This window comes from Mesoplodon bidens, assembly GCF_964165515.1.
Source record: "Mesoplodon bidens genome assembly, chromosome: 11".
NCBI classification, from domain to species: Eukaryota; Metazoa; Chordata; class Mammalia; order Artiodactyla; family Ziphiidae; genus Mesoplodon; species Mesoplodon bidens.
This window is the reverse complement of record NC_138167.1, coordinates 73,346,217-73,362,330: the sequence shown is the minus strand read 5'-3', so window position 1 is coordinate 73,362,330 and position 16,114 is coordinate 73,346,217. Positions and strand designations below refer to the sequence as shown.

Genomic DNA, 16,114 nt, shown 5'->3' with positions numbered 1-16,114 from the left:
AGTCTCGGCCTCTCTGTCTCTCGGGGTCAAGTGCACTGGTCACTGCAATTGAGAAATTTCCCCTCAGATCTTCCCCACGGGGTGTTCCAGGCACTGGGAACCCCCCTGCCAGTATTTCCCATTCTGCTTCCCCCTCAACACTTGGGTGAACCCAAGTGAACCTTAGGTATGCATTTATTAGGTATGCATTTATCTCAGGAGATGGGAAATGGAGTCCTCTAGGGGAGGAGTCTGCAGAGGGGCATATGCATGTGAGAAACTGCAAAGCAAGATGGCAGACGTGCCCCCTGAGCTATGAACTCCCAGGATCGGAGGGACGCAGAGGAGGAACCTGCTGCCTCCTCGGGGTGGGGAGTGAGGGCAGCCCGAGAACCAGGTCAATCCCCGAGTACCTCTAGGTGCCCAGTATTGCCTTCTCCTAACCTGCACACTTGCGAGATCCATGGAAGCTGAAGTGAGTGTTTCAGTTTCACCAAATGCTTCTTTCTCCTGCTTTTCCACTGGTCTTTTGGAAACTAAAAACTCCACCTGCCCAGAGATGGAGCATTACTGTGCTTAGCAAGAGCTAAGCTTTTTCGGAAAGAAAAACTGGACCTCAGATTTCTGAGCTAAGAGAATCTCTCTTACTAATTGGATTGCTTTCCATGCATTTGTAACAGGCATTCTGGTGGAGGATTAAAGGCAAACGAATGTCTTCTTCCACAGACTTTTACTGAGGGTCCACCATGCGCAGTAGGTGGGGAGTTTCCAATAACGCCAGGTTTGGGGCCTTGAATTTGAGGATCTATCACTCTTACTCTCTGTGTTACCCTGGACAGGTCCCATTTCCCTCTCTGAACCTCAGTCCCTCCATCTGTCACGTGGGGAAGTTAGTCTACAGAGGTGCGAGGACCTTTACCATATGAACTGGAAACACTTTTCAACGAGAAATCATAATGACAATAACACTGACACTCTTTGCCAGGCACTGGGCCAAGCCCTCTGCACATATTACCTCATTTAATCCTCACACAGCCCTGTGAACTAGATGCCGTTTTTTGTTCCTGTTTAAAGATGAGATAGCTGATTCCAGGGCCCCTGGAACCTTTCCTATGAGGTAAATCCTGGGTGGAAATCAGAAGGTGTATCAGTTAGGAATTGTATTGGGGCTGTGTGTAAAAGACTCCTCTCCTCATTCCCAAACAATGGCTTAAATAAATTTGTGGTTTTACTTTTCTTCACATAGAATAAGTTTAAAAGAAGGTAACCTATGCTAGTATAACAGCTCTATAAGAGCATCAGGGACCTGGGCTCCTTCTCTCTCTCCTCTCTGCCATTCTTAGTAGATGGCTTCTAATTTCTAGGTCACCTCATGGTCCAAAGTGACTGCTGGACAACAAAGCCTAAATTCCAGATAAGAAGTAGAAAACTTCTTGGGTGTAGGGAGAGAAAGGTCAAAACTCCAGCTGAGTCAGCTGTCTTCAGAAGCTTTCCCAGAGCCCTGCCCAATGATTTCCCCTTTTGTCTCACTGTCTGCCCTTGGCTGTCAGGGAGGCAGGAAAATGTAGTCCATCGCCTCCTGGAATAAAAAATTAGAGTTTGGTTAGAAAGGGAAAGGGGCAGACAACTAGCCATTTTATCCACATAAGGGCATTTCAGAAATCCACGTATCCTTTTTCTTTTAAAAAAATGAGATCTAATTGACATCTAACATCGTATTAGTTTTAGGTGTACAACGTAGTGATTTGATGTATGTATGTACTGCAAAATGATCAACACAATAAATTTAGTTAACATCCATCACTACACAGAGTTACACATTTTTTTTTCTTGTGATGAGAACTTTTGAGATCTATTCTCCTTACAACTTTCAATCATACGATACAGTATTGTTAACTATAGTCAGCATGCTGTGATCACCTTCACCCATTTCTCTCCATGTGTCCTTTTATGTGTCATGACTATAAAATGGAACCCAGGATCCTGAGAGAGTGCAGGGTGTACTCTCAAATGTGGAGCCCATGGGAGGAAGCATAAGTGCACCAAGTGACTAGCTTAGACTGTGTGGGGTAACATGATTTATGGTCAAACATTTGTTGAGCTTGTCAGGAAGAGGCTGATTCATGGATAGGCAACTAGACAGCTGTGACACAGTGCGACTTGAATACGTGGGGAGGCCCTTTAATCTCGCAAATACACCTCCCCCGAAGGCTTGCTGATATCTCAAAATCCTCAGTTCCTTTCGTTTAAGTCTGTGGAAATGCAACTACAAAAGAGCAGGATAATTCATTAATACTTACCAGTTACTAACACCTCACTGTAAAGAAGTTTAATCTATTAAGGGAACTTAGAGATCTATTGGTGAGACCTTCTCATTTTCCAGACAAGGACGTTAAAAGTCAAAGAGATTGAGTGGGCTTCCCAAGGTCCGACGTGTAGTGGCTGGATCTGAGGGGAAGGGGGGAGACCAGTGGATGCCACCTGCTGGGCAGGGACCCCCCCACACCCAGTAAGAGGTAGGGAGACAGGAGGAAGGGAATCTGGGGCAGCAGATGTACTTGTATGAATTGAATTTATTTATATCCTGCCTCTTCCCCGTGAGGGCTTGAGGTACTTAGCCATTTGGGCTGTGGGTGTTGCTTCCTTGAATATGTGGCTCCTTCCTCCCCGCCGCCCATGCTTGAGCAATGCAAGAAACAAACAGACAGACAGACAGACAACAGTGTTCTGGGGACCTATGCTTCTGTCAGCCACGTATGCCTGGAACAGAGATAAGGCTATAGGTTCCTCTCATGTAACATGACTGCCCTCTTCCTCAGGAGCGCTCACAATCTGCCCTGACCCCAGGTTGCTTGCGCACCTGTGGAGGGACACAGAGGGAGATAAAGGTACTCTTGAGGCATCTTTAGGATTCTTCAGAGATGGTCTTTTTTCAATTTGCAAAGGAAAAAAATTAAGCACATGGACAGTTTCCTTCTACTTTAAATTCTTGCATATGTTTTTCTTAACCCTTAGTATCTGCTGTGATGTCAGAATGTCTGATTTCACACCAGATTCCATATTTTGTTATTTCACACGTCTTTAGTGATGTGCAGTGTAAAAGCTCAGAAATCAAATTGTGTGGGTTTGAATCCCAGCTCCACCATTTACCAGCTGTGTGAACTCAGGAGATTTCTTAATAGCTTTGAGCCTCAATTTTCTCCTCTGTAAAATGGGGACATGGTACCAACCACCTGAGGACTGTTGAGATAATGACTGTTAAAAGGGCTGCCTTAGCACAGTGCCTGGTAAGTATAAACACTCAATGCACTTTAGCTATAATTATGATTTCAGTTTACTGTCGCAACATTTCATGACTTTAATGCATCATGTTTTTAATATATCATCACTAACATATGAATGTTTCAACCTTTCTAGCTGCTCTTCCTTCTGAACAATTTTGAGAACAATTGTTCGAAAAATTTCCCACATCATACACATGCTACCCTCACCACCCTCACCCTCTCGTATTATTATCTTCAGAATTATTCCATTTTTGACTTAACCTCTATCTTATGTAACTCACCACATTCTAGCTAAATGGGTGTATGATGACTGTCTCTCTTCTCACACTCACAGACATGACACATCATCCCAACATCCCAAGGACAATACTGGGCTCACATATGGATTTTTGGACTTCTTGGAATTGTTACCCACGGTACTTATCGGGGGCAACAGATTGTTACCTCTCTAGCCATGGGGGTCTTCTCAGAATCCTTCATCAATCCGTATGCATAATTTGAAATTCCATTTCTGTCTCATTGCTCTAGGTGTAAATACCTTGTAATTTTTAAAAATTTCTTTTGTGGAATTTCCTGTGGAACCTGCAGTGGGGTAGAACCCACCTCAACCTCCAGTGCCTGGCCCCCAGTAGGTGTTACTCCTCCCAACATTGTTAAATGGATAGAGTTATACCAGCATAGTAAAATTACTCTGGCAAACACCCATTTCAAGATGGTAGCATTGAGGGAAAGTGTTTAGGAAAACTTATTCATACTACCAGGCTTAATTATTTTTTCTTCTCTGAAAAAGGCGCAAAGTCTATTGCCAACAAAGAGAGTGAGTACCCCACTTTGAGACTTAAAGTTGTGACAATTAGAATTCCTTTAACCTCTTTCCCTAACCATTTCTCTCTCTTGTTCAAAAAATTGTTGTGTGTGTTTTTTAAGAGAAGGCACAAGTACTTGCCATTGTACTGAATTTATAATTTCTTGCTGTTTGAAAAGCCCCTTTTCTTTTGCCCATACCCAAATGACCTCTGAAATAAGACCAGGAGCTCTTGTTTTAAAACTGTCTTAAGCATACTTGATTCTTTGTATACATGAGTTTGTCTCCCTCAGAGTGTGGGAGAATATCCATTTATTCCATGACACTGGAACTTCTTTTGGATCAGTTCTTGTTGGTGGCAAATCTTTGCCTACTGAGGGTGGATTGAATTTTTGGGAACAACCAAAAGCCTTTTTTCAGAGCGTCCCTGATGACTAAGTTTGGAGATCAAGCTAGATCAAGACCATACGACTTGGGGTCAAAGTCAAACAAGGCCTCTCTGTAGAGTAATGAGGCCAAGTGGCTTTGCTGTGTGGCTCTGAAGGTGTCTCTTGAGGTGACACCCACAGAGAATGCTGAGGGTTTCATGCACAGTCAGTGGACACTTGCTGGCTCCCTTGAGTGTTGGTGAAATTGATGAACAGGAGACAGTGGAACTGGATCCCTGCTGCTTCTACTCGCTGGCGTCTGTGAATCCGAGCAGCCTGTATCACCCTAGACCCCAGTTCCTCAGTTGTGAAACGAGGACCATCATATTCTCCTCCAGTGTGTTTTTTAGGATAAATTTAATACCGAGAGTAAAATACTTTGTCTAGTGCATGGTGCCCACTGATGCCCAATGAGTGTCAGTTCCTCTTCTCACTCTTCCCCTTCCTTATCTTAAATGAGGCCTGTGGTTTGAAGATGCCATTTCAGGAACGTTTGCCACAAACTCACTCATGTTTCTTAAAAAACTACAACCACAAAATTATGTCAGGGTAGCCTGCGTGCTGAGTTTCCTTCCACCTGGAGCCATGTGTTTAATGGAGAGAAGAACGGACGGAAGAGATGAATAACCTGACCACCACCTAAAAAAGAATGCCAGCAGCCCCGGAGAGACTGGTTCCCCAGAGCTTCTCCGCATCCCACCCCTGGCCCATGGAGACCCCAGCCCCGTCTGCCCAGGCTGAAAGAGCAGAGGGTGGGATTCCTGAGTAATTAAAGGGAATTTGGAAGGCTGGGATGTTGCGGAATGTTAGATCAGTAGCTAGAGCAGCATGTGGTGTTCTTTAGGCAGGCTTCATTGAATCCATACAAAAAAAGAAAGAGGGGCTGCCTGCCGTCTGCCCATTTATCAAACAGTGAAGCTCAACTCTCACAGCTCCACAAAAGTGTTTGACTGTTTGCTGAGTCTTGCTCCAGAAATTAAAAGCTGAACAGCCTTAGCAGGGCTGAACCAACCCTGCATTTTGAGACTCAAACTAAATTGTGCTGGGCTTTCAGATTCAGGGACCAGCTGATTATTTGGTGAAAGGAAAGGAGAATAATTTGTAATTTGCAGCCCATAAGAAACACTTAAAAAAAAAGCAAACTCCCTTCCCACAGGTTTTTGTTGCGGCTGGAAGGAGGACGTGCTGTCTGCAACAGCTTTCTTTGCTCAGAGTGGGAAAAGTCTTGACCTCCAGTTGGGCAGAGAGTGATGTGTTGCAGCAGGGCCTCCACCCATTCCCCACCCCCAACTCCTAACAGGCTTCCTTTTCTCTTCGTGCTTTATTTGAAATGACCTTTCTCTCTTTTTGGAGGAGGAGGAGAGGATTTGGCCATCAAATATTTTTAGAGAAAAAGTATTTTCACAAATGGAATTAAAGATTCTAACCATGCAAATATATTGCTTGGGAGACCATAAGATAACCACTAAAGCCTGGAAACTGGGTTTTCTGAGGATCCTCTGAAGAGCCATCAAAGGATTGAAGGATACGTCTGTCGATGAAGAGAATGTGCTAGAAAAGGGTGATGCTCCTGGAAGACATCAAGAGGGGGGGCAGAGCCTGGAAGATAGGTTGAAACAGTGTCATTATCCCCATTGGATAGATGAAAAAGCCTGATGCTCAAATGGAAGAAAGAGGCAAAGGCCATTTTTTGGCTCTTCAGTTTAGCACATTTTTAAAAAGTGGTAGTACCCTTCAGTACTTCATGGGATTAGGAGAGGAGGAGGAGGACGAGAGGTGAGGTGGAATGAAGGCAGAACCTGGTGGGTTTGGACTTTGTCTGGAGTCTTCATGAAGGAGTGGTTGAGATGAGGCATGCCTGACAGCAGGGGCAGTGAGACCATTGCAGCAATCCAGGTGTGAGATTATGGCCCTGGGGCCGATGGAGATGGAGATGTGGGGAGAATCAGGATATATTCACAATAGAGGGAGGATGGAACTTGGTCACAGACTGGAAGTAGCAGGTGCAGCGGTTTGGAGAAGGAAGAGCTCTTACCTGGTCCAGGGGATCAGGAAAGGCTTGGAAGAGGGTGTAAGTGGATCAGTAGAGATTCATCCCCACCTCTGAGAAGGTGCTCATGGTTCATGCCCTGCCAATGGGAAATCAACAGCAGCATCTCTTATGAAGGACAGTGTGCAGGCTCCCTCTGTCTGACCACACCTACCTGTTCGATGCTATATTAGAAGAGAAGGGAGTTAGAAGAATGTGGCTCGACTTAAACATCCCTGGTAATAAAAGGGAATGAATGAGTCATCAGGATAATCACTGGTCATAATGGGCAATGTTTATTGAACCCTTACTAAGTGCCAGGCACTGTTGCTAATTATTTACATATGTTTACTTTTTAAATTTTCACAAAAATTCTCTGAGGTAGGGGTTGGTATCATTCCCATTTTACAGATGAAGAAGCTGAGTCATTTGAATGTTAAATAACTTGCCCAAGGGCCCCGGAATAACAAATGGCTGAGCTTGGATCTAATCCAGGTAATCTAGCTCCAAAGCCCTTGCACAGAACCCCTCTACCGTGCTGCCTCTTTACAAACACCATCGCTGTACACACCAAGAAAGAGGCCCATTGGTTGTGTTTTCACCTTGGCAGACAGCCTCTCCTCCTAGGTTTCTGGCAGATCTACGTGGTTGTCCTGGGAAGCAGCACTTAGCGTCGTCCACTTGGCAAATGAGTAAAGGGTACTCTCCAGGCCAGGGGTCGGGCTTCATGCCTTCATTCAACAAACGTGGACTGAGCTCTTCGCATGTGCCCTGGGCCAGGTCCCTGCTCTTGTGGAGCTTATGTTCAAGTGGGGGGAGATGTGAAATAACCACTCGGAGAGTAAGCGAGCGAGACAACTGCGGAGAGTGCCGAGAGGGGGACAGAAAGCAGGGTCGCATGCTGGGGTGCTGCTTGTGTTACTCTGCACCTGCCGGTCACAGAAGGCCTCTGGGCAGAGGGACCTTGCCCAGAGGCCCAAATGTTGTAGGAGAAGGAGCTAATCTTGTGACGATCTGGGTGAAATTGCATTCCTGATGGAGAGAGCTGCAGTACAAAGGCCCCCAGTTGGGGGGAGGAAGCCTGGCATGTTTAAGGAACAGGGAAAAAGTAAAATAAAAAGCAAGCCAGTGTGGCTGGGATCCAGTGAGGAAGGGCGAGAGTTGGAGGAGAGGAAGGCCAGGAGGTAAGCAGGGACCGGGTTTAAGAGGCTGAGGTGGGGGTGAGTACCAGGTGCAGTGGAAGGCTTTGGAGGGCTCTAAACGGGGGTGACAGGTTCTGGATGAAAGCATACACTGCCTACGTTGTGAGAAAGGGGGTGAAGCCCATAGTGGCTAAGTAAGACCCCCCTGAGGATCCAGAGCCCCACCGTCACTCAGGTGCTCCCCCCACCCGCGTCCCCAGCACTAGTGGTCTTCTCGGGGTTCCTCTTGGACTCCTAATAAGTCATCGCAACCAAGGGTCTGTGTTTTCCTTCATTCTTTAGATTGCTGTTTGTAAACTCCATCACTATGCTCCCAGCTTTTCCCAGTGCGTAACTGATTCTTGTGTTGACTTACAGATCATAAGGCAGCAGTTTCCTCAGTTAACCACCAGAAGACTCGGGACCCGAGGACAGTCAAAGTAAGCACCGACAGCCTTTCCACCTACAGAGTGCATGTCCACGGGCCTCCAGTCAGGTCCGGACCCCAGGCCTTTCATCCTGAGCTCAGTCCGCAGGCCTGGGGGGAAGTCTGTGGCTGGCGGGAGTGGCCCCCTCTCCCAGGAGCCCTGAGAGAAAGGCCGTCCAAAAGGCCAGCTGCTTTAAGGAATCTGACATGGTGCCACCCTGCCTTTAGTTGTTTTTGTGAAAGAGTCTTGGGCATTCTTTAAAAGGAGCGCCTTGTGGTTTCTTGACCAATCTCCAGGTTACTTGGATTGTTTTGGTCAACAAACTCTCTACTCTGACAGTATCCAGTCTGCCAGAGAAGCAACCCTGTACTGATCCCTGCAAGGGAGATGGGGTGGAAAGCTCCAGCCATGCTGTGGTACCCAGGGTGTACTGCTTCCCATTCATCCATTCGGTCAACCAACCAACCAACCAATGTTTGCTTCACATTTTCTGCATGTCAGATAAATGGTGCTAAGTGGTGGGGACACACGAGCAAACAGGCTTCCGCCCTCCTGGATGGAACATGTATTCTCCAGGGGAAGACAGACAAAAAAAGATCATCAGATTGTGAAGAGGGTTGTCCTAGAGAATAACAAAAGGTTGGTCTGGTTTAGAAAGGGTAGCCCTGGAAGGGCTTACTGAGGAGGTGACCCGAGGAGTGAGAGGCTGTGTAGATGCCTGTCTGCTAGTTGAGAGTCAATGGGAAGGGACTCTGCCTATTTTGCCCAGGCTTCACTAAAATCTGGATTTATAGAGACTTGCCTCGAAGGGTGTTTCAAAAAACTGTTGGAAGTGACTAGGTGTTCCATGAAGAAGGTCTGTTGGCTATGTAAGTTTGATAAGCACTGAGCTAAACAGGTTCCTTTATGCAGGACTTGTCAGAACCTTTATTATACTACTGTACACCGTGATTCCACTAGAGGGTGCCTTATTATGCAGCATTTCTAAACGTTTTTACCATGCTGAGTAGCAGATCAACACATACTGACTTATAAAATAATGAAACTTTTTACTAAAAAACAACCACCACATAGGACTTGTAAGACTTGTCACTAAAAGTGTTTCAGAAGCAGCATGTCCAATACTGCCCCCTGACTCCACCCCCGGCCATCCCCAGGCAGCACATTCCCATCCTCCAAGGGTGGGTTTAACTTTGGAGCCAAATTAGGTAAAGAAAGTGGAAAGTGGATGATCAAACTGGGGAAAACCCTTTGTAGTAAAGTTCTGAAAATAAACGAGGCTCATTTTTTTCACGTGGCTCAGAAGCTCTGGGGGCAATTTCCAAAGAGACTTACAGAAAATTTTTGAGCAAGGGCCATTTTGGAATAAATTTCTAATAATTTTTCAGGGTGACTCCTCTGATGAACAAATCTCATTCATAATGAAAAATTCCAGTATGTGTTTAAAAATGAGCTTTCAGCCCTGCTAAGAGTATAGAGTAGAAAACCCAGATTCTTCCTTATTTGTTTGCTGGTGAGCACAGTGGTTGGCACACAAGGGCAAATCAATCCACAGAGAAGTGGATGGTTGGAAGACTATTGAATGAATGGAAAGGAATTATTTTTCTCCAGCTTATGGTCTTTTTAGAGTCACTGGCTCCAATACATTGTTGCCCATTTCTGAGATAAAAGTGTACAAATAGATAGTAAAGATAGATAGATAGTAAAGACAGGCAGTAAAAGTAGTAAAGATAGAACAGCATGGTTTCCCATCGTGCATAAGTTTGGAGAAAGTTTCCTTCTGTCTACATGTAAGAGCCTGCTTTTGTTTTTTTGTTTTCTTTTTCTTTAACCTAGAGGTTGGCAAATTGGGCAATATCTTCTTTAAAAATTCAGTTTCATTGTATCCTCTCCATAAGGATCCTCCAAGGTTGGTCTCACCTTCAACCAATTGAAAGGTAATAAGAAGCTCTAGTCTCCAACATGCCACTTGGCCTTTTAGAGAAAATCCCTCAGCAAATTTACTTTGACAGAATAAATTGGGGGGGCAGGGGGTTGATGGAGAGTGTGTTGACGTGCCTTACAGACTTGAAAAAAAAATAGAAAACTGAGAAGTGGTCAGAGCACTAGCTTCACTGCAGTTGCCAATTCTAGCAACATACAGTCTGAAAAATCAAGAAGCCGTCTGATCTGAACATGTTATTACTAGCTTGATCTTAAGAAAGTGTAAGGGGGGACTTTGTAAAGTCAGGGAGGCGTGTCATAACTGCCATCCCGCCTGGAGGGGCTTCCAGAGCAAATGGAACCCGCCCCCGCCCCCGCTACCAAAGGAGTGCCCTCCAAGTGGAAAGGCAGTTATGACAGTTGGGAAGTAGAAGGCGTATAAAAGAGAGATCAGCTCAACACAGAGAAGAACTTTCTGATCACTACACCAACCTAAAATGAACTGGGCTACCTTCGGAGGGTCTGGGTGCTTCAACCCAGGAGGCAGTCAGATAGAGGCGAGATGCCCACTAAGCAGAAGTGTCACAGAATGGTATCAGGGGTGAAGGGGGAGCGGGGAGAGGGAAGGTTACCTGTGCTCAGCTCTCCTCTCCCTGGGAAGCCTCTCCCAGAACTCAGACTGCTTTCTCTTTTGTATTATTTCATGACTGTCACCACCATATCTCCATGAGTAGAAAAGAGTAGTTAATACGTTGTACAGCATTTCTGGAAGTGAGGTCCATGAATTACTTACATTATTAGTATTGCCATGGGATCGTAAAAATCTACTCTGAATCTGCTAAATCAGAATCTTTGGAAGCAGGGCCTGGGAGTCTGTATTTTAATATGTTTTGTAGGTGATTCTTATTATTAGTAAAATTTGACAGTCACTGGCTCAGCGCTTAAAAGCACTTTTAGAGGTTCAAATCCTGCCTCTACTGCTCACTCACTATATGATCTTGGGTGTGTTACTTAAATTCTCTGGGTCTTAGTTTCCTGGTCTGTAATATGGGGATAATAATTAGTTCTAGCCTCCCAGGGGTTTTGTGAGATGAAATCGGGCAGTGTGTGTAAAGCACTTAGTACCTTGTTAGCTGCTGTGTTACAATAGTAGGTAATGGCAGTCTCATAGAGCCAGGAATGTAATGCAGGGGCCTAACCCAGCAGGCTTGCTGATCTCAAATGGATGTGCATCCGAATTATCTGTGGTGTTCGTTTCAGTGCTGGTTCTTGGCCCCTATTTCCTGTTCTGAATCCTTAGGTCTGGGAAGGGGCCTTGGAATCTGTATTTTTATTACATTCCATAAGTGGCTCTGACAAACATTAAAGTTTTTAACACCACCATGCCGTGTGTTTTCTTAGCGTAGCACAGTGTCTCTGTAGTCAAACCTGCTTCCTCCCCTAAACAGCTGTGTGACCTTGAACAAATTACTTAAGCTTTCTTGCCTCCATTTTCTCGTCTGTAGAAAGATTATAATAATCCCCATTTCATAGAATTATTTTACAAATTAATGTAGGTAAAGCACTTTCCAAAGTGCCCAGCACATAGCAAGTGTTCAATAGATTGTAGCTAAAACCCAAACAAAATGCAGCCTCCATCCCTCATTAGTCTTAATTGAAAACATTGCTGTTATTAAGCCCATTCTGAGTTAATAAAAAGTCCTGGTCTTTGTCTTACATTCAGTGTCAGCTGAGACACTGAGTTTATCCTTTTTAAGATACAGTTCTTTAAGACTGCCATTTATTGATTGAGAAAAACATAGGCCAAGTGAATTTTTGTTGGTGGTACAGTTAGCAGTCATAAACACACTCTTCTTCTTGGGTCCGTGTATATAAGAGATTAAGTACAAATGGAAATTTTTTTATCCCACTTTCTGCTTTGCAAAGTATTTGACTTAACATTTTCTGTAGGAGGCAATTTTGGTTATTTTTACCTGTCTGATTGATGGCTGGCAACATGGAACTTTGGTTTAATTCTAGACTTCCAACATGTTGAGCCTTACAGAGGAGTTAACTCTTCTAGCTCAGGGAGGATGGGTCCAGCCGTCTTTGGCCTTGGGCTCCCGCGGCTCAGGAACCCCCACCTGATGAGGGTGCATGTGGGTCTCTCTCTCTTCCTTTGTGGCCCAGGTATCATTACTACGGCATCGCGGTGAAGGAAAGCTCCCAATATTATGATGTGATGTATTCCAAGAAAGGAGCCGCCTGGGTGAGCGAGACGGGCAAGAAAGAAGTGAGCAAACAGACGGTGGCATATTCACCCCGGTCCAAACTTGGAACATTGCTGCCAGAGTTTCCAAATGTCAAAGATCTAAATCTGCCGGCCAGTCTGCCAGAGGAGAAGGTGACCACATCTGAAGTGTTGCTGGGAGTGGGTGGTTTCTCTCTCTCTCTCTCTCTCTCTTTTTCTCTCACACACCACAGCACACACACACACACACACACACACACACACATACATACACACACTTTTATTGCAAAATGGTGAGTTTAAAAATATAAAGATAGAAATCAGATTCAAGTATGGACTTTAGTTGACAATAACAATGTATCCGTGTTGGTGCATTAGTTGTGACAAATGTTCCATCCTAATACAAGATGTTAACGGTAGAGGTAACTGGGTTTGAGCTATAAGGGAACTGCCTCAACTATCTTCAAAACTGTACTACAACCCAATACTATTCTAAAATTAGACGTTTATCTCTCTACCTATCTGTCTTACCTACCTTCCTACCCATCTATGGTGTTGTACTGTCTCGTTTCACAAGGGCCCCTTCCTCTGGATTGCTTTTATATAGGATAAACTTTATTTTCCCATGTGCTGCAGAGGATGTGGTGAGATTATAGTCCCATAGACAAAGAAGATTTTATAGGTATAGTGAATCGGATAGTTTGGGCCATAGGGTATTGGGAAGAAACAATTGGAAACACAAATTTGGGGACTTTCCCCTGGGTGATCACATCCTAATGCACCTATCTTGTGCTGCCCAGTGTGCCAATAGGTGATGAGTTTCTACATATCACACTGGGTTGCAGTGGTGAATGAGACTTGAGTCCTGCTCTCAGGAAGCTTACAGTCAAGCAGGGAGACGGATGCTTGCACAAGCAAACTAAGTTTATATAAAACATATATCTAGGTTCTAAAACAAAAAGAGTACCTGAAAAGAATGCTTTAAATCTAAGAACTAGATAAATCCTTATTTTTTCTCAAATTTGCTTTCTTTCTCGACAAACTTCCTGTACCATTGCTTTAAAATTCTTAGTTAAATGGAGCTGGAGATGCAGTTCTTTTGCTAAGCAGATTCTAGAGAATTTCCAAATGTCTTTTTGTGATTTGGGCAAAATCACCTCTTCTTATGAGTACATGCCGGGTTTTAACTTTTCAGTATCTCAGCTGATGAGAATTTAATTCGGTAGGCCTCTACTATGTGCCAGGCACTGTACTAAATGCTGGATACACAAGCATGAATAATATGCTATTTTTATTTTCCCAGAGTCCACAGTTTCAGGGGGTGGAGATGGGGCAGAGAGAGAAACCCATGCTTTCCGTACCACAGGGTGAGTGCTCTGAGGGAGAAACACACTCAGGTGCTATGGGAGCACAGAGGAGGGAGCTGAGAGTCAGCGGGCCCCACCTAATGAAAATGAGTTTTGTCTGGGTCTTGCAGGATGAGTAGGAATTAGGCGAATTTCATCCCCTCAGCAGAGAATAAATGACTTGAAATTGAAATTCCAAGGGCAGAAGTAACATGTATTAATGTATGCCTTTATTGTTGATCCCTCCTCACCCCTCACAGGTTTCTACCTTTATTATGATGTACAGAACACACTGTCAGAGAATACTGGACACTGTAATAAGAGCCAACTTTGATGAGGTAGGTCAACAAGTGTTGAGCTGTGAGTACTCTGCATTAAAATATTATGATAACACTAACTTCTGTTTCATGAGCTCCCTACTAGCTGCCAGGCCTCTGGAAGCCCTTGATGTACATTATTAGCTCATTTAATCCTCACAGTGATCCTAGGAAGCAGGCACTGTTACTATCCCCATTTTACAGATTCTCTGTGTGAACAGCAGTTGGCGTGGCTTTTTACTTGCTCTGTCTAGTGAATTGCATCCTGCCCAGTTGGCCTCCTGGGAACACAGTTTTGTCAAGGTATCATTACACCCAGAATTATACATTCAGAAAAACTAAAGGAAAGCTTTTCTTTATTTTGGATTTAACCTTTTCCTGAGGCTCGTCAACTTCAGTGCATTTGGAGCTGGTTACCCTCCATTCTCAAGGTCTGGTCCCCATGTCCATCTAACACTGCCAGTAGGGCCACCTTTTGAATACAAACAATCTAAGAATTTCATTTCTTTCTTTTTTTTTTTTTTTTGCTGTACGTGGGCCTCTTACCGTTGTGGCCTCTCCCATAGCGGAGCACAGGCTCTGGATGCACAGGCTCAGCGGCCGTGGCTCACGGGCCCAGCCTCTCTGCGGCATGTGGGATCTTCCTGGACTGGGCACGAACCCGTGTCCCCTGCATCGGCAGGCGGACTGTCAACCACTGCGCCACCAGGGAAGCCCTCATTTCATTTTTATTTAAAAATATTACAGTTAAGGAATGGGGAGGAGAAATAAGGGAGGATTGAAGCACTGGTTATATAACCAAAGAGACAATAAAATCTTCTTGCCTAAAATGCCATCCAAAAGAATCTTCCAACAGGATGGCAGGAAACCACACATTTCACCCTATAAACCTGAGGCCTTTCTGTTTAAAGAAAATGACTTTCAGGCAGAAAAAAAAAAAAAAAACAAACTAAACCAAAGACACCACCCTGAGATCAGGTGTGGGCATTCAATTTCAAGGAAGATAACCCAGGCTCTACAGGGGCTATAAAAATCAGTAGTTATTGGTGAAAAAGATGCTGGAGATACCCTTTTTGTGTGTTTTAGGGGGGCATATGCTGTTGGAGATGGAGGGGAAGAGGATGAGGTAAGGCAGTGAATGCTTGTTGAGCACTTGCCGGGACTTGTGCCGCTTGTTTACTGTTCCCTCAGGAGCCCAGTGTAGCAGTGGTACCGCCATATGTGAGCTATCGCTTGGTTCTTAGACATGGCTCCAGAAGAGGTGGCAGCATGTTGGCAGAGAAGGACTATTCTTCCTGCTCTTGACTTTCATCCACTAGATTCTTAAATTTCCCAAATTCCTTGAGTGACCATTTAAGTGGAATTATTTTCTTTTTAAAGAAAGAAAACTCACTGCTTTCTCTCGTATTGTAGTTTGGCTATGTCTCGCGTATCAAAGACAGTGCCCTGAGATCTGGGCAAACCATGACTCATGATTGGTTAAGACAACACTGGCTTCTGTAACAGATAAGCCCCAAGTCTTAACACAGTGAGACAATACATGTCACAATCCAATGTGGACGCCCTTGGTTGGAAGGCTGGTTTCTGGGGGTGGTTCAGGGACCCAGGCTTCTTCCACCTTGTGGCCACACCCTGCCCTAGAGCCTTGGAGTCTTCTGTTCAGCTGATGGATGGGGAAAAGGATTACAGGGAAGACATCCCCTTTCTTAACCTTGTCAGCCCAGAAATAAAATGCATCACTTTTGCCCATAGTCTATTGACAAGAGCTGGTCTCACAGCCCCCCCTTGAGGTAAGGGGAGCTGGGAAGTGTGGCCCCTCACTGGGCAGCAGCTTACACTACTAGAGAAGAGGAGCTCTAGTGGATAGCTGTCCCTCTTTGCCACAAAAGTACTAACAACAAAACTGGTGACAGTCCTCCCTTATGTTCATATCTAGCTTTATACATCTCAAAACTTGATCATCATCTCACTTCACTGAATTCCATTCATTCATTCCCACACTTGTTGGGTATCTAATGGTGCCATATGCTGCTCTAGCCCCTAGAAATGGGGTGACAGGACACAGTCTTGAGGGGAAAAAAAAGCACGCGCACCAGCAATTAGGATGCAGAATATATGGTCCAGAAACCTTGTGAGGGCTTGAGTGCTCCTGCGGGAAAAGTGC

The 16,114-nt window shown here is 44.8% G+C and overlaps 1 protein-coding gene across 2 annotated transcripts in view; it reads left to right on the top strand.

Moving 5' to 3' along the window:
* The window catches only part of RFX4 (regulatory factor X4), a gene marked incomplete at both ends in the record, with an annotated part of 169,765 nt that overhangs the window by 77,186 nt on the left and 76,465 nt on the right, over nucleotides 1-16,114 (top strand). The window contains 3 exons of one of the 2 annotated variants that reach the window (XM_081249530.1): nucleotides 8,085-8,146; nucleotides 12,227-12,440; nucleotides 13,894-13,971. In XM_081249530.1, the coding sequence (XP_081105656.1) occupies nucleotides 8,085-8,146; nucleotides 12,227-12,440; nucleotides 13,894-13,971 (354 nt within the window). Of the gene's footprint in view, nucleotides 1-8,084; nucleotides 8,147-10,554; nucleotides 10,650-12,226; nucleotides 12,441-13,893; nucleotides 13,972-16,114 lie in introns of those variants that run through there. The other variant, XM_081249531.1, reaches the window with a different exon arrangement.